The following is an 18,030-nucleotide window of genomic DNA, read 5'->3' as shown; positions in this document are numbered from 1 at the left end:
CCAACTAGCAGGAAGCCACATGTCAAGATCGCAAACAGCTGGAGCAAGGGGCTGGTGGAAGATCCACCTCGTAACCATCGAGCCCATCAACTAGAAAGAAACGTTAGTTTTATGAGTGTGAGCTTAGATCTCACTAGGTCTATACGTGTATATGATACTGAACCCAGGAATACTGGGAATTATGGCAATAATCCTGATGTTTGAGATCATTTGAACCAGAACCGTGGACAGGCCATCCCGCAAACCTCGATTTACGCGATCATTTGAACAACCAAAATGAACATGTGTAGCCGGTATATGGGAATCAGTATAACCCTATGCCGGGGCAGGGAGCTGGAGTTTTTATAAACAATAACCAGCTACCCCAAGCACAAACTCAGCCTCCAGTGGACTTAGTCAATGAGAGAATTAATTAGCTCAAAAGAGCGTTCAGGCTCCTTCAAGATTAAAGGAACAGGGACAAGGTTGATGACTCCGATGAGGAGCTCGAGCCTTTCGCTCCACATATTTCAAACACACCATGTGATTCAAGATACCCCACGTAGCTCCATTTGATGGGAACTCAGACCCATACAACCACCTGAGCACATTTAATACCATCATGCGAGCTAGAAATGTTAGCTACGAGCTCAGGTGCATGTTATTCCCAACAACTTTGATAGGACCAATAAAAAACTGGTTCAAAAAATTCAGAAGACAGTCAACCTCCTCTTGGGATCAATTGGCAAAGGAATTCAAAAAGCAGTTCAAAGCCATGGTAGGCATCAGACCCGAAGCCTCGACCTTGACCAATGTAAGACAACAGTTGGGAGAATAATTAAAAATTTACCTCGCGAGGTTAACATAGAGGTGGGGTGAGCCCACAACGTCGATGACAGTGGTCATCTTATGGCTGTTCGAGTTGGTATATTACCAGGAAGTCCTCTTTGGGATGATATGCAAAGAAAACCGATAAGAACAATAACCGAGTTCAACAAAAGGGCTAAGAGATTCATCAATGTAGAGGAGGCGATGTCAGCATTAAAAGTGACCCCTTAGCCCATAATAACTACGACGATGAATGTTAACTCAGCCTTGACCTCGGCTACCCCATCGACGTCACGACCCTCAGGAGATGACCCTTAAAAAAGGAAGAAAAATGAAGGGAATAACTCAAAGGCAGACGGGGGGTAAAAAGAAGAAGGGAGACAAGTATTTCTCTATTTATACGGTTTACGCCGAGCTCAATGAAACTTGGGAAAATATCTTCCTTGCAAATGAGAATTAGTTCCCATTTAGACGGTCTGACCCAATGCGAAATCAGAAGTCAAAGAGAGACTCCAACAAGTACTGTAGATTCCACCGGGACTTCGGACATACCACTGATGAGTGCTGACAACTGAAAGACGAGATCGAAGGCTTGATCTCGAGAGGATATTTCAGACAATATGTAAGAAACTGGAATACCAATCAAGCATCATCTGGACAGAGGGCAACGTATGCGCAACCTGCCCAGCAGAATAACAATCCCCGAGCAAGGGAGGATGATTGACCTCCCCCAATAGATGGGGAGGATGTGGTAACCATCTCCGGGGGACCACACCTTGCTGGATCGAGTAGAAATTCCCAAAAAAGATATGTAAACAAGCTCAAAACTGGAGACGGTTCTCCCTACGAGCCTGAACCACGAGCTCCAAAGCAACAAAAGGTTGAATCTCAACCCATTACTTTTACAGAAGAGGATGCCTCATATGTCCAGTTTCCCCATAACGATCCCCTGGTCATCACACTTCAGCTTATGAACAAAAGGGTGCGCAGAGTCCTGATAGATAACGGGAGCTCTGTTAATATTTGTTGACCTGTGAAATTGGCCAACGGTCGTATGTACACTATACGACACATTTTGAACGAATATAAATGTAATATACGACAAAGTACAAATACCTTAAACAAACGCACAAAAAATTATAGTGGTTCAGCCCTGTTCTGATGAACAGTAATAACCTAATCCACTTAGTCTTTAGTATTGAATCACTCGATAGACAATTACACGGATGAACTGAAGTATTCACTCATCATTATTCATTTTCCCAGAGTTTTTCCCCAAAATATTCGTCAGATCCCCTTCAATGAAGCCCTGGGTCCTTTATTTATAGTACCCAGGGGCTGTTACATGATCAGTAATATTGGGATCGTGGTTTGGCACACAATTATTGGGTAGTGGAGATACGTGTCCACCTCCCTATGATTATGAGATCACGGGTCTTCTCGTTGTTTCTCTGGATCGTGGTAAACGATGCACGATTGAAACCTCTGGGAAAATGCTAAGTCTAGGTTGGTCCATGAGATGTAGGTGCTAGGCCCAACGACCCTTTAGAGCTTGGGTGCTAGGCCTGATGACCCTCTGGGTGCTAGGCCTACTGATCTTCTGGGTGCAAGGCCTAATGACCTTCTGGGTTCTACACCTTTTGATTTCAGCTTGATCGAGCGTGAACTTCATCCAGCAAAGTGTATTTGGGAGTTTAGGTAAACCACCCTATGAAGAATAGGGTGGGCCGATCACCCATGTGGCTCTTGAGCATGTCAGGCCAACCACCCCTAGGGGTTGGGGTCAGGCCGACCACCCCTAGGGGCTAGGGCCAGGCCGACCACCCCTCAGGGGTTTTAGGCCTGGTTGACTTCCCTATAGGTCCTAGACCTATCTTTTTTGCTCATCGGTCTTTTTGCAATACTTTGTCATTTTTCCCTAACTTGTGATGCCACGTGCCGCTTTCTCATTCGTAACGTCATCTCTTGATTTTTGAGGGATAACATTTGTCCCCCAAATTTATCGTAATGTGTTCAACATTACGGTAAACTTGATATGACCCGAGAAACATATCATAACAGTACTTTAATAGCAAAGTCCTTCGGGACATTACGTAGTACTTTTATCAATTATCGATAATTTGCTCAGCACGAATTTTTCAAGGATAATTTGTAATTCCTTAAATAATTAGATTTTTCAAGGAATATTAATTTCCTAAAAATCTAGTATATTTTTCAAGGAAATTTGAAGTTCTAAAAATATAATATATTTTTCAAGGAGTTTTTAAGTCCTAAAAATATAATATATTTTTCAAGGATATTATTTCCTAAAAATACAAAATATTTTTCAAGGAATTTGAATTTTTAACCAGATATTTTTCAAGGATTTTGAATTCCTAAAAATATTGTTAGCCTGAGAAGCTATAAGTAGGGCCTCACTTCTCAGTTCTCTGCTCTGTGCACCTAAGCTGTAGGGTTCTCCAAGCGTGATTTCTTCAATTCTTCACTTGGGTAAGTATTTTCTCCTAATCTTTACATCATTTAATTTAAATGTGCTTAGATTTTGAAGAAATACTTTGAATCTTTGAGGAATCTGTTTAAATCTCCTTGTTTTGTTTTGTTTTATTTTGATCCAAAATAATTGACTTGTTTGAATCAAGTCTATGATTTCCCTAGCCTGGACAATTTCCAGGGTTCCAAACCCTAGCATAGGTGATTTCAATCTTGTAAAACCCTAGGCCGACCACCTTCACGCCCCTGGCAATTTCCAGGTTTCTAAAACTCTGACCTATGCCGACCACTCTTTGAGATTCACTTGCCTGGCGATTTTCTGGAGCTTAAATCCTCAGGGTGGTCGCCCTAAGGTGGCAGGTTGACCACCTTGGCTCCTCTTTGTCTCCTTGATGTGCCAAAGTGTTCTTCAATCCCTAGGGTGGTCGGAATCATGTTAATTTATACAAGTGTACAGCCAACACTTGTTGTTTTCGAGTTTACTCTTTTCGAGCTTACATTTCGAGGCTATTTATTTATTCTTGAAATTTGGGTGTAACAGTTATGAAATTAATTCTGTAAATTTTTGTTACAAAATAATAAACAAAAAATAATTACAAGATAGTTTGTAAATGTTGTTTACAAAAATATTTTTCTGAATTGGTTTTTGTAAATGCTATTTGTTACAAACATGTAACAAATGTTTACAAATGTGTAACGAAAATTTACAAATATATAACAAATGTTAAAAAAAGTTCTATTTTACTCCTTTGTATTTATTTACACTTTTGCCTTTTCGTATTTTTCATAAAAAAAAAATTGTATTTTTGTAACCCACTATATTTTTCATATTTCTTTTAAAGTGTTAATGTATTTTTGTAAATATCCCTTGATTTTAATTACTAAAGAATCAGATTCTGTGTCCCACGCTTGAATTGAAGAAAAGAGAAAGATTGTTGCATGGGCTTAGGTTCTTCTTTAGGCTTTTAGCAATTGCCATTTAATTTATTTTCTTTTGCAAAATACCAATATTTTCCTAGAAAGCAAAACAAATTAAATTAAAACTAATTTTTTTCAAATTCAGAATATATAAAATTAATTCCATGAAATATTAATCAAATTAAATTTATTTTGACATTTATAAACAATAAATGTGTACTTTTGGACACTAATTTAATGAGGAAACTATATTGTTTTCAAACATGAACACAAAAACAAATACAGTAATACCTCTCTATAGTAATAATATTGAGACCAACATATTTTATTAGGTTATAACTTAATAGAATTATATCTATAAATTATTGGAAATATATGCATTAAATATAAATTAAATAATAATTGATAAAACATGTCAAATTCAATGTAAAACATTGATAAACAAAAATGACATAAAAATATGGCTACAATGTACAAATCTATATAATATTGAAAATATACAAAGTTATTTTACAAGTCTAAATTGATAATTGATTTTATCATGAATTTTTAGTATGTAAAATATAGCATATATATTATTTAATATTAAGTCAATTATTACTATGTGGAGGCATATTTTCTAAAGGTGGGACCAAGAAATATTATAACTTGTTACAACATGAAGTTTATTCCTATTTTTAACTGGTCCCAAGTTTGGACTAAATTTTTTTATGACTATATAGGAATTATTCCAATATAGAATAACACTTTATGGAGGTTTAGGAATTATTCCAATATAGAATAACACTTTATGAAGGTTTTACTGGATATTGTATAACAAAGTAGAGACTCATCCAAGCTAGACTTAGAGTTTTTCATTTTACCATTAGAATGTAATTTATCGAGTGTTCAGGAATCATGGATAACAATTATTTAGAAATGTAATTTAATCAATTTAAAATATAATTTATACCATTTTGGTTGCCTATGTTTTGTTTGTATACAAATTTGGATCCTTAGTTTCGAACAATTACAAATGGGAGTCTTTATTTTGCAAAAGAAAAAGTAAAAAAAATAAGATTGTTCAACTCAAATTCGATAAGCAAACTTTATTATAAGGCTAAAGTATTCTTAAATTTGATTAATTATTTAATTAAAAAAACAAAATAAAACTTTACTATTTCTTTTTTTAGTAATTAACATAAAAAATACTTAAATTTTTCAAAATTAGCAGTTTAATATATAAGTCTTTTTTTTACAACATAAATATCTTACATTAATATTTATTGACAATCGTAAGTATCGGATTGTTAAGTGTCCTGTATATTTCTCTTAACTAGAAGGATTGGTATTACATAAAAGGACTTCCGTTCAATGGCGCCGACTCTCTTGCGATGCATTAGCAAGTTCCAAATGATTTGGATTGCATTGTTAGATGGTTGGGGGTAGTTAGCTTCTCAAAATTTTTGACGTTTTGGTTTTTAGGATGTATTTAATCTTAATCCTGTCTTTCTAATTACATTTGTTTAAAATGATAATCATTATTAATTAATGGAAGCCATCATATTCATCATTAATCTAATTTTTTTTCTCTATATAAACTAATCACATGTCGTTGTGTAAGTGCAATTCTACATGTAATAAGTTGTGACTTCCATTCCATGTTTCAAATGATAACTTGAATATCACTGTTGGTTAAGAAACCAACAAAGTTTTTTATCATATTATTATTACTATTATTCTTAATAAAACAAAAAAACAAAAGGGTTTTCGCAATTTCAGCTAGCTACTATTAAATATAGTCAGGTTTTCATTTTTATAATATCTTTTCAAAAAGAATAATTAGAATATGATATTCTGCCATATTAGTTGGCAACATTGAACACTTACAAATTTTAAATGGGAGAGGTATGCAAAAGATTCGATGAATCCAAAAAAGAAAAATAAATGTGAACAAAAAGAGAATATGAAACCAAATATGTCAAATCGAAAGGAAAAAAACAGAATTAAGTTTGGCTGATCCGGGTGTAATATTTTCAACCATTCATTAGAAAGGTAAAATGAGAGAATATCACTGGTGTTTTAATTTGAACCAATAAACTAACCAAAAACTATCTATGTTGGACGGATTTGCTCGTAAACTAAACAAACAAACCGATTAACACTCTTACTAATAAAAAGTATTGATGAGATACCAATTTTAACTTGTATGGCAGTTTATGTGAGAAGATGACTAGACAGTATAAAACACTGTCAGTCATTCTTTATTTCTCACATAATCTGTAACAAATCTATGTGTGTATTACTTGAGCTAACTTGAAAATCCACTTTTCTTGGTCTCTATCTTAATTTGATCAGTCACGTTCAAATACCACAATGCTAGGACTACCTTGCTAATAGCCTATTTCATTTAAAGAGTAGCATCATTTTGTTTTTACAATTAACATGTGACATTGACCATGGGAAAATTACTCTATCCTATGAGAGCATTAATTTCAAGCCAGGTATTATAACAGTCAAGACTAGCACAATCAAGACCATATTTACAATAATTAGTCACAAAAAAATAGTCAAACAATAATAAAAATTATCAGTCGACCGGCATTTCAAATATGATTTAAGTTACTATGATACCTTAATCAGAGAAAAAAAAATGTCAATGTGAGCCTTTCGAAACTAGAACTTTATCAAGTTGTTGGGTTCTTCTGATGATCAGCCTGAAATTGTCTTAGCAGCTGCAAAGACTGATGATAGAGATCAAGATTAATGCCATCGACATTCCTTCCAACACGTGCCTGTAAGATTGCCTGAAAAAAAAGAGAAGTTGAGCTATGAAGACATACTAAACGCATTCTAAATTGAAATACTTATGTATATGATACAAGAGAATCAAACTGATGCTATCAACCAGCTACCTCATTATCATCAGGTTGAATAAGTAGTTCCCCAATAAACTGGTAGAAGGAGCCAAGTCTCAAACTCAGGTTCCTTAGATGCTCGGTGTTAATCTTTAATTGGGCACTTCCATCAACAATCATGGCAATAGCTGTCTCTGCAGAATACTCTTGTAGCCTGGGAGAAAAATGACTCACTGTGTTTGGTGAGGATATCAATCAATTGAAGTCATTGTAAAATGACAATGAACTGAATTAATAAAACTATACAAGGGAAAATAAAACAAAATAAATGCATTAAATTGGTGCAATCATTCAACCGTCCATTCCAGTATAATCGCATGATGCATTCATGCAATTATATAGATTAGCTGATCTGTTTTCAATGATAAATCTTACCCAGAATCTTTTCTGTAACTTTATATATATAATTAGATATCATTATCAACATGATGAAAACACCAGTATATATGCACATGGGAATGAGGTAATTCTCAAACTTTTAGCATATACCAACCTTTGGCCAGAAAGCAATTAGAATAGATGATGTTAAAGTTGTAGAAAAAAAATACAAGTTTTGGAGTGTGCAACATTCTATAGAATCACACGATTGGAAAACAGCACTCTATCATGATCTTTTACATCAGAAAGCAAAAGGCCAACCCAAAACTTAATTTTGTCCCATAAACCACCAGCAAAAAAGTAACTTATTTGGAAATTATGCTAATTCAATTATGCAGTCCTTCATTGTCATCCTCACCCTGCTATCACTTTGCACATTTTCCAATTCAAAAAGCATCTAGGCCAATTCTCCTATCATCCAATTTCATTCACCTCACCATCGTTAATGTCATCGCCTCTACCTATGCAACTTTACATCTATAGTAAAGCACCACAATTTACCAAACTCTTTATCCAGCTCACAAAAATGCCAGCACTATTGCTAGAAATCTATAGTCAATTCTAGTTTTCCACTTCTTTTTTTTAAGCATCCAGCCACCTCCATTTCTTGTACGACAGTGTCCTTAAAAAATATCATCAAGCAGCTCAATGGTGAAACGCCAGTGCCCTACTCTAGCCACCAAACTCTGATAAACTTAACAGATAAGACTTAAAAGCATGACCAAAGAATAAAGTTCTTGAAATCTATCCACTTAGGCCGAGACACATTTTAGGGAATCTTCAACGTTATTTGTTAAATTGAGAGGAGACAACTTAATGTTCAATTCCTGCCAGTTTCTCTCTAAACTATTCCCATTACTATTATTTCCGTTACAAATTAGTGAACACTCAAACAAAATTTTAGGCCCTAAACTAGAAAACAGTAAAAAAATAACATAAAATAAAGTTTTACATAGTTCAGGAAGGAAATTTTTCACTAATGCAAATGATAATAAATTAAAAGCAGAAAATTCGATGTGAAAATCTAGGACACAACAAGAAAGAGAACCGAGTCTAAGAAGAACCAGAACCCTTACTTTCCAGTTACTCTAAGTGAAGTCCCTTGCTTGAAGTGCGGTGACGACGGATGCAAGTCCTCCAGTGAAACCAATGCTCCAGATTTTATCACTGACGAAGCCATCAAGCCAAACCTTCCAATGTAGTACAACTTCCAGTTTCTTACTGGTTAGTGGCTACTACTGGCTGCTGCAGGTGAATAAACTTATCAATGAAAAGCCCCCCAAAAATGCAAACTTTGTATTGACAGATATGTACAATGTGATAATTCTATTAATCATTACTCATACTTCTCTCAGCCAAGAAGAGTATTGTTCCCTCAATCCCTTACAAACCCATTAAAAATTCATACCACATCTAGCTTATGGAACCTTTGTTCACACACCTGTAAAAGTATCGAAAAGTCCAGGACAGGAAAAGTAATAAAAACAGTGATGGAAAGCCACACTCAGAAATCAAACCTACTCTAATACACCTGAAAAGATATAGAAACTTTTCCCCATAAATTAAGGTGTTGCCCTGCGAAAGTCATATGGATATATTCCATGTGACGATGAAACTATAAGGCTTGTATTAACATGCTCTTTAAATCATCGACAATGTGAAAGTTTGAGAAAAACATCCCAAATAGCTCCAGACAGCTCTTACTCCTACTTGATTGACATGCTAAACCTTTCAAAACTAATTATAAAATTTAAGCAAAGCACCTTTGAAATAGCCAAAAGGATTCTTCTGGTAAAATCCATTGCCAGAAAAGATTACTGAAAAGCACACTTGACTCAAATGATTTGAGAGCCCAAACACCTGCTCACATAAAATATTTCGCAAAAGAAATTTTCTTTTCTTGCTGACCCTCTCAACTAAAAGACCCACAATCTAGAATACATGCATTTGCCTCAATTCTTGGCCATGTTTTACAAAGAGCACCTCAATGCCTGGCTACTAAGCAAATTGCCATGCAGTTCTTGTAAAGAGTTTCATCTGGGTTCTTGACTAGAACACCCAAATGCCCCATTCAAGGAAAACTCAGTTTGACCCATCACTTATTTTATTGAAAGAAAAAATTCCACCATAGTCAGAACTCTTCAAAACAATCAAACAAGAACAAAACTCGAAACCCACTGATAAACAACAAAATAGTTTAAATTGTATGATGGGCAGAGAATCAAACCGTGGACAAAAAATAGTTTAATACGACGTCGGAATAGAGTCCTCCAGCGAAACACTACACTCCTTCCCTACATTTTAGCTGTCACTGATATTGTAATTTGATACAAACTAGAAAAAAAATATTGGAAAAATTAAAAGTCGTAAGCTAGCACTCTCACTCTAAGAAAAAAAATATTAATTAAACAATATTTGTAGCATTTTAAAAGGGAAATTTTAGACCGTATGTTCAATATCATCCTTAATTTTTTTTTAATGCCAACATAAAATATTCTCCCAAATATATGCCGTTTTAAAATTTTGGACAAAAACACCTCTATCACTAACCGAGACTCCTTACCTTCTCTCTTCCCAACAAACTCTTCCCTCTTCCCAGCCAAACTATCTCATTTCTTTCTCATTATTTTCTCTTGGTTCACATTCTCACCATCTCTCTCAGGCGAAGCTCTCTCTCTCCTCACAGTCGCCGTCGCCACCATCTTCTCCATCGCCGGCCACGGTAAGGTAAGACATTCGGTTGTCATGTGGTTTTTTTTAAAAAAAAATTTGAATCATAATGTATAAATCGATGAAATGGGTTTGATTGTTAATCTTTATTTTGCGAAAAATGTCGCTTAAAATGGGTTTGATTCTATGTGCATTCTGCAAATTCTGCAAAAATTTTGTGGGTCGATGTTCTTTCGATTCCACATCGATGCTCCATCGATGACATACAGTGAGCAATCGATGCTCCATCGATTCTCCATCAATGGTATATCGATGCCATGTCGATTCTTTCATAATCGATGGTTTATCGATACCACATCGATGCACAATCGATGCTGAAGTATAATAGATGCGCAATCGATGGTATATTGATGCTGAACATATATGGCATCGATTCAACATCGATATACCATCGATATCACATCAAAAATAACATCTAAATTAGATGTTCGCCTCAGCATCGACATGGCATCGATGTACCATCGAAATGGCATCGATGTACCATCGAAATGCATCGATGGTATATCGATGGTTTATCGATGCTACATCGATGCATAATCGATGCTGATGCACGATGCGCAATCGATGGTATATCGATGCCACATCGATGCCATATCGATGCTGAACATATATGGCATCGATTCCATGCTCCATCGATGTTATTTCGATGGTACATCGATTCCATTTCGATGACAACAACAGATTGAGTATTTTTTATAAATTCAACTAATTCTCTTTTTTTGTGTGGATATTTTGCAGATGCCACCCAAACGTATCCCACCGCTTGAGATCCCTATGGATGATCATTATGTCGGTCGTATGACCTATAGGGGTTCCGGGAGGTTAACAAAATTGAAGAAAAGATTTGAGGAGCATGGATTGTTGGGGATGGTGAATAAGTCTGTTTTTGGACCATTCTTCACAGCCCCTCCCTTTTCGTTCTCTAGGGCATTGGTGCACACATTGATTTTGCGGAAGGTCAAGTCTCCGCGTGGCGATGTGGTGCACTTCTTGATGGGCCCAAACTTATGTAAGTTTGGGGTGCACGAGTTTGCCATTATCACTGACCTGAGCTGCTCCTGTCCACCACTTGCCGTTGACATTGAACCTCACATTACTTCCTCCCGCCTAATTGATACATATTTCAGTGTGGAACCCGAGAAAGACATTCGGTTCAGTATGTTGGAACGAGCTTTTAGTATGTGCGATGTACCTGATGATTTGTACAAGCTCGGTTTGGTTTACTTTGTGGAGGGGATACTATTGGGCGCTGAGAACGACAACGCTATTTGGCGAGATTCATTGTCGATGGTCGAGGATTTAGATTATTTTGAGAAGTATCCATGGGGATCCCTTTCATTCGATACAACTGTGAAACAATTCAATAGAGATATGAAAGCGATTGGTGGTACAATACCAGGTAAGAAGGCGAAGAAGATCACTGAGGTGGAGTCTTCTAAGGGTTTTAAGGTGGAGGCAAAGTACACTTGCTAGGGGTATCCACCAACCTTGCAATATTGGGCATACGAGACGATTCTTGATTTACAGAAGGAACACACCAAGCCCTGTGGATTCAAGTTCCCTAGGATGCTACAGTGGGAGAGCATAGGCCAGCCGAAGCATTTGCATTTGAAGGATGTACTTGCGAGGAGACATGTAAGTTATAATACATTTAAATAATTCAAGAAATTTTGAATTATACTAATCAACTTATGTCGTTTCTAATTTGATTGTGTTGTTTCCATTACAGTTGTCATGCATTTCTATCCTAAGGCCTCGACCAAATGAGCGAGAATTCTTTGATGCCATATATCAGAGGACAGAGGGGGATGCTCCTAGGTATGCGATGCTGCAGAATATGATCCAGCCTGCACCAGAGGATGGAAGACCTTATGATCCTGAGGCAGAGGCTGCTGCGGTGGCTGAGATAGCCGTTAAGGCTGGCATATTTGTGGAGGATGCCCCGACAGAGTCTGCTCCAGATACTAGTACAGAACCTACTTCTGCTCCTACTCCTGGGGTTTATGAGGAGGTGTTGGGTGAGATAGCCAGACTATCAAGTGCAGTGGACGATGTTAAGGCCACTCTAGGTATCGTCCTTAAAAATCAAGAAGTCATATTAGAGAAGTTGGCAACACTAGGTGGTATCCCTACTCCTGCACCTACTCCTGCACATACTCATGCACCCACTCCAACAGATGATGTAGAGTACGACATTCTCCCCTCATGTTACGAGCCTTCTGTTGGAGAAGCCACACCTTCTCAGCCAGTGCAGACAGTCTTAGGTACGACTAATCCATGAGTTTTTTTGTTTTTGTTTTAAAGAGATTAGATACTAATTGCTCCTTTACAGGTAAGCGCACTAGACAGAGACCAGTAAGGTACGAGGACTATACTCCAGCAGCCAAGAAACCAAAGTTCAAGGACCCAGTTACGATCCTTCCTTTAAAGGTGTTGGATCAAGATATGTTGACAACTTTTAACCGATGGGTACTCGGTGAGATTGACAACAGCAGACCGAGGAAGTTGGAATGTTGTGATGGGACACCTGTTTGGTTCTTGAAGTTGAAGGTGGCAAAAGAATGGTTGGCAGAAACTGTAAGTCTCTTATGTTTGTTAGAACATTTATCTCATTTTAACAATCCACTCTTCCTTAACGTTACTCTATTTATTTGCAGCATCTCGACGCTGCAAATTATCTTATACGGAGACGTCTTTTTGAGTTGCCGAAGACGTACCCCGTGAAAGCCACCGTACTTGATTCATCATTTGCACAATATATTCCTACCAGATACGAGGAATTCAAGAAAAATGGCAGGACTTACCAATGGGACTCGGACATTCTTGATTTCCTGAAAGGAGATGCCAAAAAGTACAAGAAGCCTTGGGGTGATTGCAACGAGGTCTACTTCCACTGGTGCATGGAAAATCGGCACTGGGTCCTTTGCGAAATAAATTTCGCTGATTGGATGATCACTGTATTTGACTCAGATCATTCTAACTTTAGCCATAATAAGTTGTCTGAGTTGATCGAGCCTTGGACTAGGATGCTTCCATCTTTACTCAACGCTTCTGGTATGTTTAAAGGACACCCCAAGTTGAAAATAGCTAGACCGAAGATCACCGTTCCAAACTTTGATTGGCGGCGCATGTCCACTGATATTGTCCCACAGTCTAGAACCAGGTAGACGTACTAAATTCAGATTTTCAATACTGTTCTCCTTAAATTTTCAATACACTCACAATAAAGATTTCTTAGTTTCAGCGGAGATTGCGGCGTATTCGCCATCAAACACTTGGAGTTCATTCTTGGAGACATTCCCTTATCATATGCCATCGAGGACAACATTCAGTACTTCAGGGATAAATTATGCATCGACATTTTTTATGAGAATGTGTACCCTTGATGTTAGAACATTTATTTTGATTTCGATGCACACAATAGTATATTTCTCCTTAGTATTGTATATAAAAAATGTCGTTTCGATTAACAAAATCCATTAATACACAAATATAAAGAGTAGCAAAGTCCATTAATACACAAATAAAAAGAGTAACAAAGTCCATCAATACACAAATAAAAAGAGTAGCAAAGACCATTAGTACCCAAATAAAAAGTTTAACATTGATGCCATAAATTTCAAACACAAACTTTACAAGTTGCCCTATTATGGCCTAGACCTCCACAAGTGCTGCACTTGCGTTGAACAACCAATTTATCTCCATTGGAAGGATGGCGTTTCGTCTTAGGCCTACCTTGTTTCTTCTTTGGACGACCAACCGGGTTTTTCTGCGCATGTGTTCTCACTTTTATTGTCATAATGTCATGTGGAACAATCCACTCTTCCTCGTTACAAGTAGGATATATAGATTCTGTGTAAGAGGACCTCCATGTCTCAATTTTATAGTAATCTGAACACAACGAATAAAAGTTCACCCCTCGCTTAAGGGATCCAGATAGTGCATGAGCACATGGGATACCAATAATCTGAAACACGCCGCATGTGCATGTCTTATTCAGGAGGTCGACTCCACCATTCAGCTCACCATCTAACACATGGAACTCATGCCTCCCTATTGCATAAGGAATCAAGAATCGAGCTTTCTCAGCCATATCCACCAAAGTTTTCTCATAGGTCGGTGCAAGAGTTGTAGTTGTCTTCTCGCTAGTTTCTCTCCTATCACATAACCAGGACTGTAGTGTGAAGCGAATAAATTCGATGAATGTAGTTATCGGAAAGCTCCTAGCGTCTCGGGTCTTATTGTTGAAACTTTCAGCATAATTGCTTGTCATTATATTATACCTAGTATCTAGGAAAACTAAAATTTAATAGTAACATACATTTAGAAGATTTCATAAATTAAAATATAATTCACAATGACATACCTATTTCCAGGAAAGTAAGCACGGGACCACTTATCAAAACCCATGCCTTCTAGGTATTGAGCAATGGCTGGGTCTTTTGATTTGATTTTTTCGAAGTTAGCGTGGAACTCAGATTTCCTAAAAGCATATGCCGCATTATACATCAACACATGACAATGATCAGTCTTGAATTTAGCAACCACATTCATACTAATGTGGTGGTAGCAAGCACCATGACAGGCATCGGGGAAAATAGTTTCCAAGGCATGTGTAATACTTGCATGCCTGTCAGATACAAATGCCAGGTCCTCGACTTCCCCAATCGCTTCCTTTAGCTTTGACATGAAATACTTCCAAGAATCATGATTCTCACTATCCACAATACCAAATGCAACTGGATATAGATGGTTATTTGCATCTAGCGCGACTGCACATAACATCTGCCCACCGTATTTTGTCTTTAAAAAGGTACCGTCCACACATAACACAGGACGACATGTACGAAACCCTCTTCTACTAACTCCGAGTGAGAAAAAGCAATATTTGAATCGATCTTCCTCAGTGACAAAATCTGTCAATGGGATCTACGCTAAAATCATTGCATGTAAACGACACTTTCAACTTTAAGTCAAACAATGACCTATCCACTTTCAACTTTGAATACAACTTCTCTAATAATTCTATGTAACCAACATCAATTGGTACATGTATTATAGTGTTCAAACCAGCTTTAAAATTCCATTTTTCTCCTTTCTGTTCTCAAACACCGTTGTAAGAAACAATTATATTAACTCTGGAACTTGCAAATTTACAAAAAAAAAAAAACATAAGAAAATTATAAAAATAAAGTGTAATCTATGAAGAATCGATGGTAAATCGATGCCTATGAAAATCTGTATTGTAGTTCAAAATCGATGCCACATCGATGACATTTCGATGCATCATTGATGCTAATGGTTGCCATTTTGATGCGATACCATTTCGATGCCTTATTGACGCTGAACCAAATAAACATACATGGCATCGATTCAACATCGATACATCATCGATACTAACATCGAAATTAGATATTCGCCTCAGTATCGAAATGCCATCGATGTACCATCGAAATGCCATCTATGCTGATGGTTGCCCTATGTATGCGATTCAATTTCGATGCCACATCGATGCCATATCGACGCTGAACCAAATAAACATATACGGCATCGATTCAACATCGATACACCATCGATATTACATCGATACTAACGTCGAAATTCACCTCAGTATCAAAATGGCATCGATGTACCATCAAAATGCCATCGATGCTGATGGTTGCCCTATGTATGCGATTCAATTTCGATGTAATATCGATGCCACATCGACGCTGAACCAAATCAACATATATGACATCGATTCAACATCGATACACCATCGATATTACATCGAAAATATCATCTAATTTAGATGTTCGCCTCAGTATCGAAATGGCATCGATGTACCATCGATTTTGGAAATCCCAGATCCGAAGAACAGTTCAAAAATTGCAGAAAAAAATACAAACTCAACTGCGGAGCAGTTCGAATCTAATATCTAACCATGACATTTCATATTCATAAGTAGATTAATGAAATGATACTTACCCGTGATTTTTTCTCTTAAAAACGCCAAGAAACTTCCAATCCGTTCCACCTCCGAGCTGTGAAAAAATGGCTGTAAATGAGGGATGAGAGAAAGAGACAGAGAGAAAAAATGTGTGAAGTGTTAAATTTGAGTGAGGAGGGTATTTTTGTCCAAAATATAAGAGGGGGCATATTATGGGGAGAATTTTTATGTTGGCATTTTAAAAAAATTAAATATGTTATGATGCATAAAGGGTAAAATTTCCCTTTTAAAACAAGAGTAGACCTTTGCTTCGCAAAAAAACAAACAAAAAACTGTGAATATGATTTTGTAAATTATTTCAAAACGGTGATACAAAAAATAATGAAAAAAAAAATCAAATAAGAGATTATTATTACCGAGGTATTTGCAGCATAAATTCCTAATGTGTCATATTTGTTAAAGTTAAATACTTAATCTTTTATTTTAATCGTGAAAATATTCAATGTTCAATATATGTTAAATATAAATACTTAATATTTTTATTTACGGTAAAAATACATAAAGTTGTTAAATCATTGCTTCTGTAAGTACCTCCTATATTGGAGTTGTTAAACATGTTGATTAAGTAGATGTTTGTGTAATCAGTCCATTTCATTATTTAAAAAAATATATATTTTTTAAATTAGAAAAATGAATTAACAAGACATTTTAAATTAATTCAAATATTAAAAAATACATAATTTGATGACAAAAATACTCAAATTACGGAGTGATACATATCTGGTGAGTCAACATTTAGCAGCTCAAACATAGGAGGTACTGACAAAAGCAATGTTTTAGCAACTTTAAGTATTTTTACCATAAAGAAAAAAGAATAGGTATTTATCATTAACATATATTGAACATCGGGTATTTTTGCCATAAAAATAAACGATTATGTATTTAACTGTAACAAGTGTTAAACATTGGGTATTTATATTGCAAATACCCCTTATTATTATAATTTTGTAATTATACAGTGACAACAAGTAACATAGAAGCAAGACAAATATAGGAAGAAAAAAAATAAAAAAAAGGGAAGTGTTGAATACAACAAGCACTTAACCAAGAAAAGAGGAGCTGCAGATGAAATTGCTGTCAAAATCTGGCAGTCAAACTTTGTCAAAAACAGCTACACGTGTTAATCAAAGGTGGTGCCATGTGAAGTTTGAATGCGTATTTTGGCTAGCTTCGGCCACTTTGAGGTCGAGGTACCACTGGAATAAGTTTGTTGAGAGGAACAAAACTCAGTCAACCGTTCTATTATATTGTCGTTGTTTTCCAGCAAATTCATAAGATATCTGCAACTTTAGTAACTGGCAACACCGTCCAACTTTTGGGATAAAGTTGGTAACATCTTGACCTACTCTTCGAACGGGTCATATTGTTATAAGACAAACATAGGTTTTTTACCGTTAAAAATAAAGATAGTCTCTGTAACGCCCTACTACCTAGGGACCATTACGTTGTGCATTTTAAACAGTGTTAAGCTCGCTAACCGAGTCATTTGGCCATAATCGTGTAACTAAGTGCGATTATGGTTTAGGGTTAAAAGTTTTGGTTAAGATATATCGTTTCACTAAAACATTTACTATATACATTGGGATCCCGAAAATATATTTTAAAGGTTAATTACAATAAAATATTTACAACTAGCCGACCTAAGCGGAAAATTAGTGTTTAACCCTAGTTCCTCTTTAAACCATCGGCCGTGATGGTCGAGCAGCCACATATGTACACATCGTCACCTAAGCTCTCTAACTCAAGGATGATCCAGCTTTCTTTTGCCTTTACCTGCACCACATAGCACCCGTGAGTTGAGGCTTAGCAAGAAAACGTAAT

The 18,030-nt window shown here is 36.4% G+C and overlaps 3 protein-coding genes across 7 annotated transcripts; 1 reads left to right on the top strand and 2 right to left on the bottom strand.

The window, feature by feature from the left end:
• Positions 1-6,563: 6,563 nt before the first annotated feature.
• LOC133788436 (CST complex subunit TEN1) lies at positions 6,564-9,885 on the bottom strand. 5 transcript variants are annotated; one of them, XM_062225918.1, is made up of 4 exons: positions 9,718-9,885; positions 8,567-8,732; positions 7,110-7,266; positions 6,564-7,001 (listed from the first exon to the last, which is right to left on the bottom strand). In XM_062225918.1, the coding sequence occupies exons 2-4, from the start codon at positions 8,668-8,670 to the stop codon at positions 6,882-6,884; spliced, it is 381 nt and encodes a 126-aa protein (XP_062081902.1). In that variant the 5' UTR covers positions 8,671-8,732; positions 9,718-9,885; the 3' UTR covers positions 6,564-6,881. The 5 variants fall into 5 exon arrangements, with proteins under 5 accessions (XP_062081902.1, XP_062081899.1, XP_062081900.1 ...); XM_062225915.1 differs by having other exon boundaries at positions 8,567-8,735; positions 9,718-9,883; XM_062225916.1 differs by lacking the exon at positions 9,718-9,885 and adding an exon at positions 9,254-9,701 and having other exon boundaries at positions 8,567-8,735.
• A 2,972-nt stretch (positions 9,886-12,857) lies between these two features.
• Positions 12,858-13,627, top strand: LOC133789765 (uncharacterized). The gene is made up of 2 exons (XM_062227516.1): positions 12,858-13,383; positions 13,465-13,627. The coding sequence occupies exons 1-2, from the start codon at positions 13,121-13,123 to the stop codon at positions 13,604-13,606; spliced, it is 405 nt and encodes a 134-aa protein (XP_062083500.1). The 5' UTR covers positions 12,858-13,120; the 3' UTR covers positions 13,607-13,627.
• A 212-nt stretch (positions 13,628-13,839) lies between these two features.
• LOC133791959 (uncharacterized) lies at positions 13,840-15,681 on the bottom strand. Its single transcript, XM_062229868.1, has 3 exons — positions 15,583-15,681; positions 14,728-15,149; positions 13,840-14,503 (listed from the first exon to the last, which is right to left on the bottom strand). The coding sequence occupies exons 1-3, from the start codon at positions 15,679-15,681 to the stop codon at positions 13,840-13,842; spliced, it is 1,185 nt and encodes a 394-aa protein (XP_062085852.1).
• Between the last annotated feature and the right edge of the window lie 2,349 nt (positions 15,682-18,030).

This window comes from Humulus lupulus, chromosome 7, assembly GCF_963169125.1.
Source record: "Humulus lupulus chromosome 7, drHumLupu1.1, whole genome shotgun sequence".
Lineage (NCBI taxonomy): Eukaryota > Viridiplantae > Streptophyta > Magnoliopsida > Rosales > Cannabaceae > Humulus > Humulus lupulus.
The sequence above is the reverse complement of the archived record's forward strand: the minus strand, read 5'-3'. Positions and strand labels throughout refer to the sequence as shown.

Bases quoted from the DNA above. Each gene is read 5' to 3' on its own strand.
- LOC133788436 (XM_062225918.1), bottom strand. From the start codon at position 8,670: ATGGCTTCGTCAGTGATAAAATCTGGAGCATTGGTTTCACTGGAGGAC. The intron at 7,267-8,566 runs GTAAGGGTTCTG...TTTTTCTCCCAG, and splicing joins TCACTTAGAGTAACTGGAAA to GCTACAAGAGTATTCTGCAG. The intron at 7,002-7,109 runs GTAGCTGGTTGA...CTTTTTTTTCAG, and splicing joins TTCAACCTGATGATAATGAG to GCAATCTTACAGGCACGTGT.
- LOC133791959 (XM_062229868.1), bottom strand. From the start codon at position 15,681: ATGGCATTTCGATGGTACATCGATGGCATTTCGATACTGAGGCGAATA. The intron at 15,150-15,582 runs GTATGTTTATTT...ATTTTAGCGTAG, and splicing joins CGATGTTGAATCGATGCCAT to ATCCCATTGACAGATTTTGT. The intron at 14,504-14,727 runs GTATAATGCGGC...CCTAGATACTAG, and splicing joins GATCATTGTCATGTGTTGAT to GTATAATATAATGACAAGCA.
- LOC133789765 (XM_062227516.1), top strand. From the start codon at position 13,121: ATGGAAAATCGGCACTGGGTCCTTTGCGAAATAAATTTCGCTGATTGG. The intron at 13,384-13,464 runs GTAGACGTACTA...TCTTAGTTTCAG, and splicing joins GTCCCACAGTCTAGAACCAG to CGGAGATTGCGGCGTATTCG.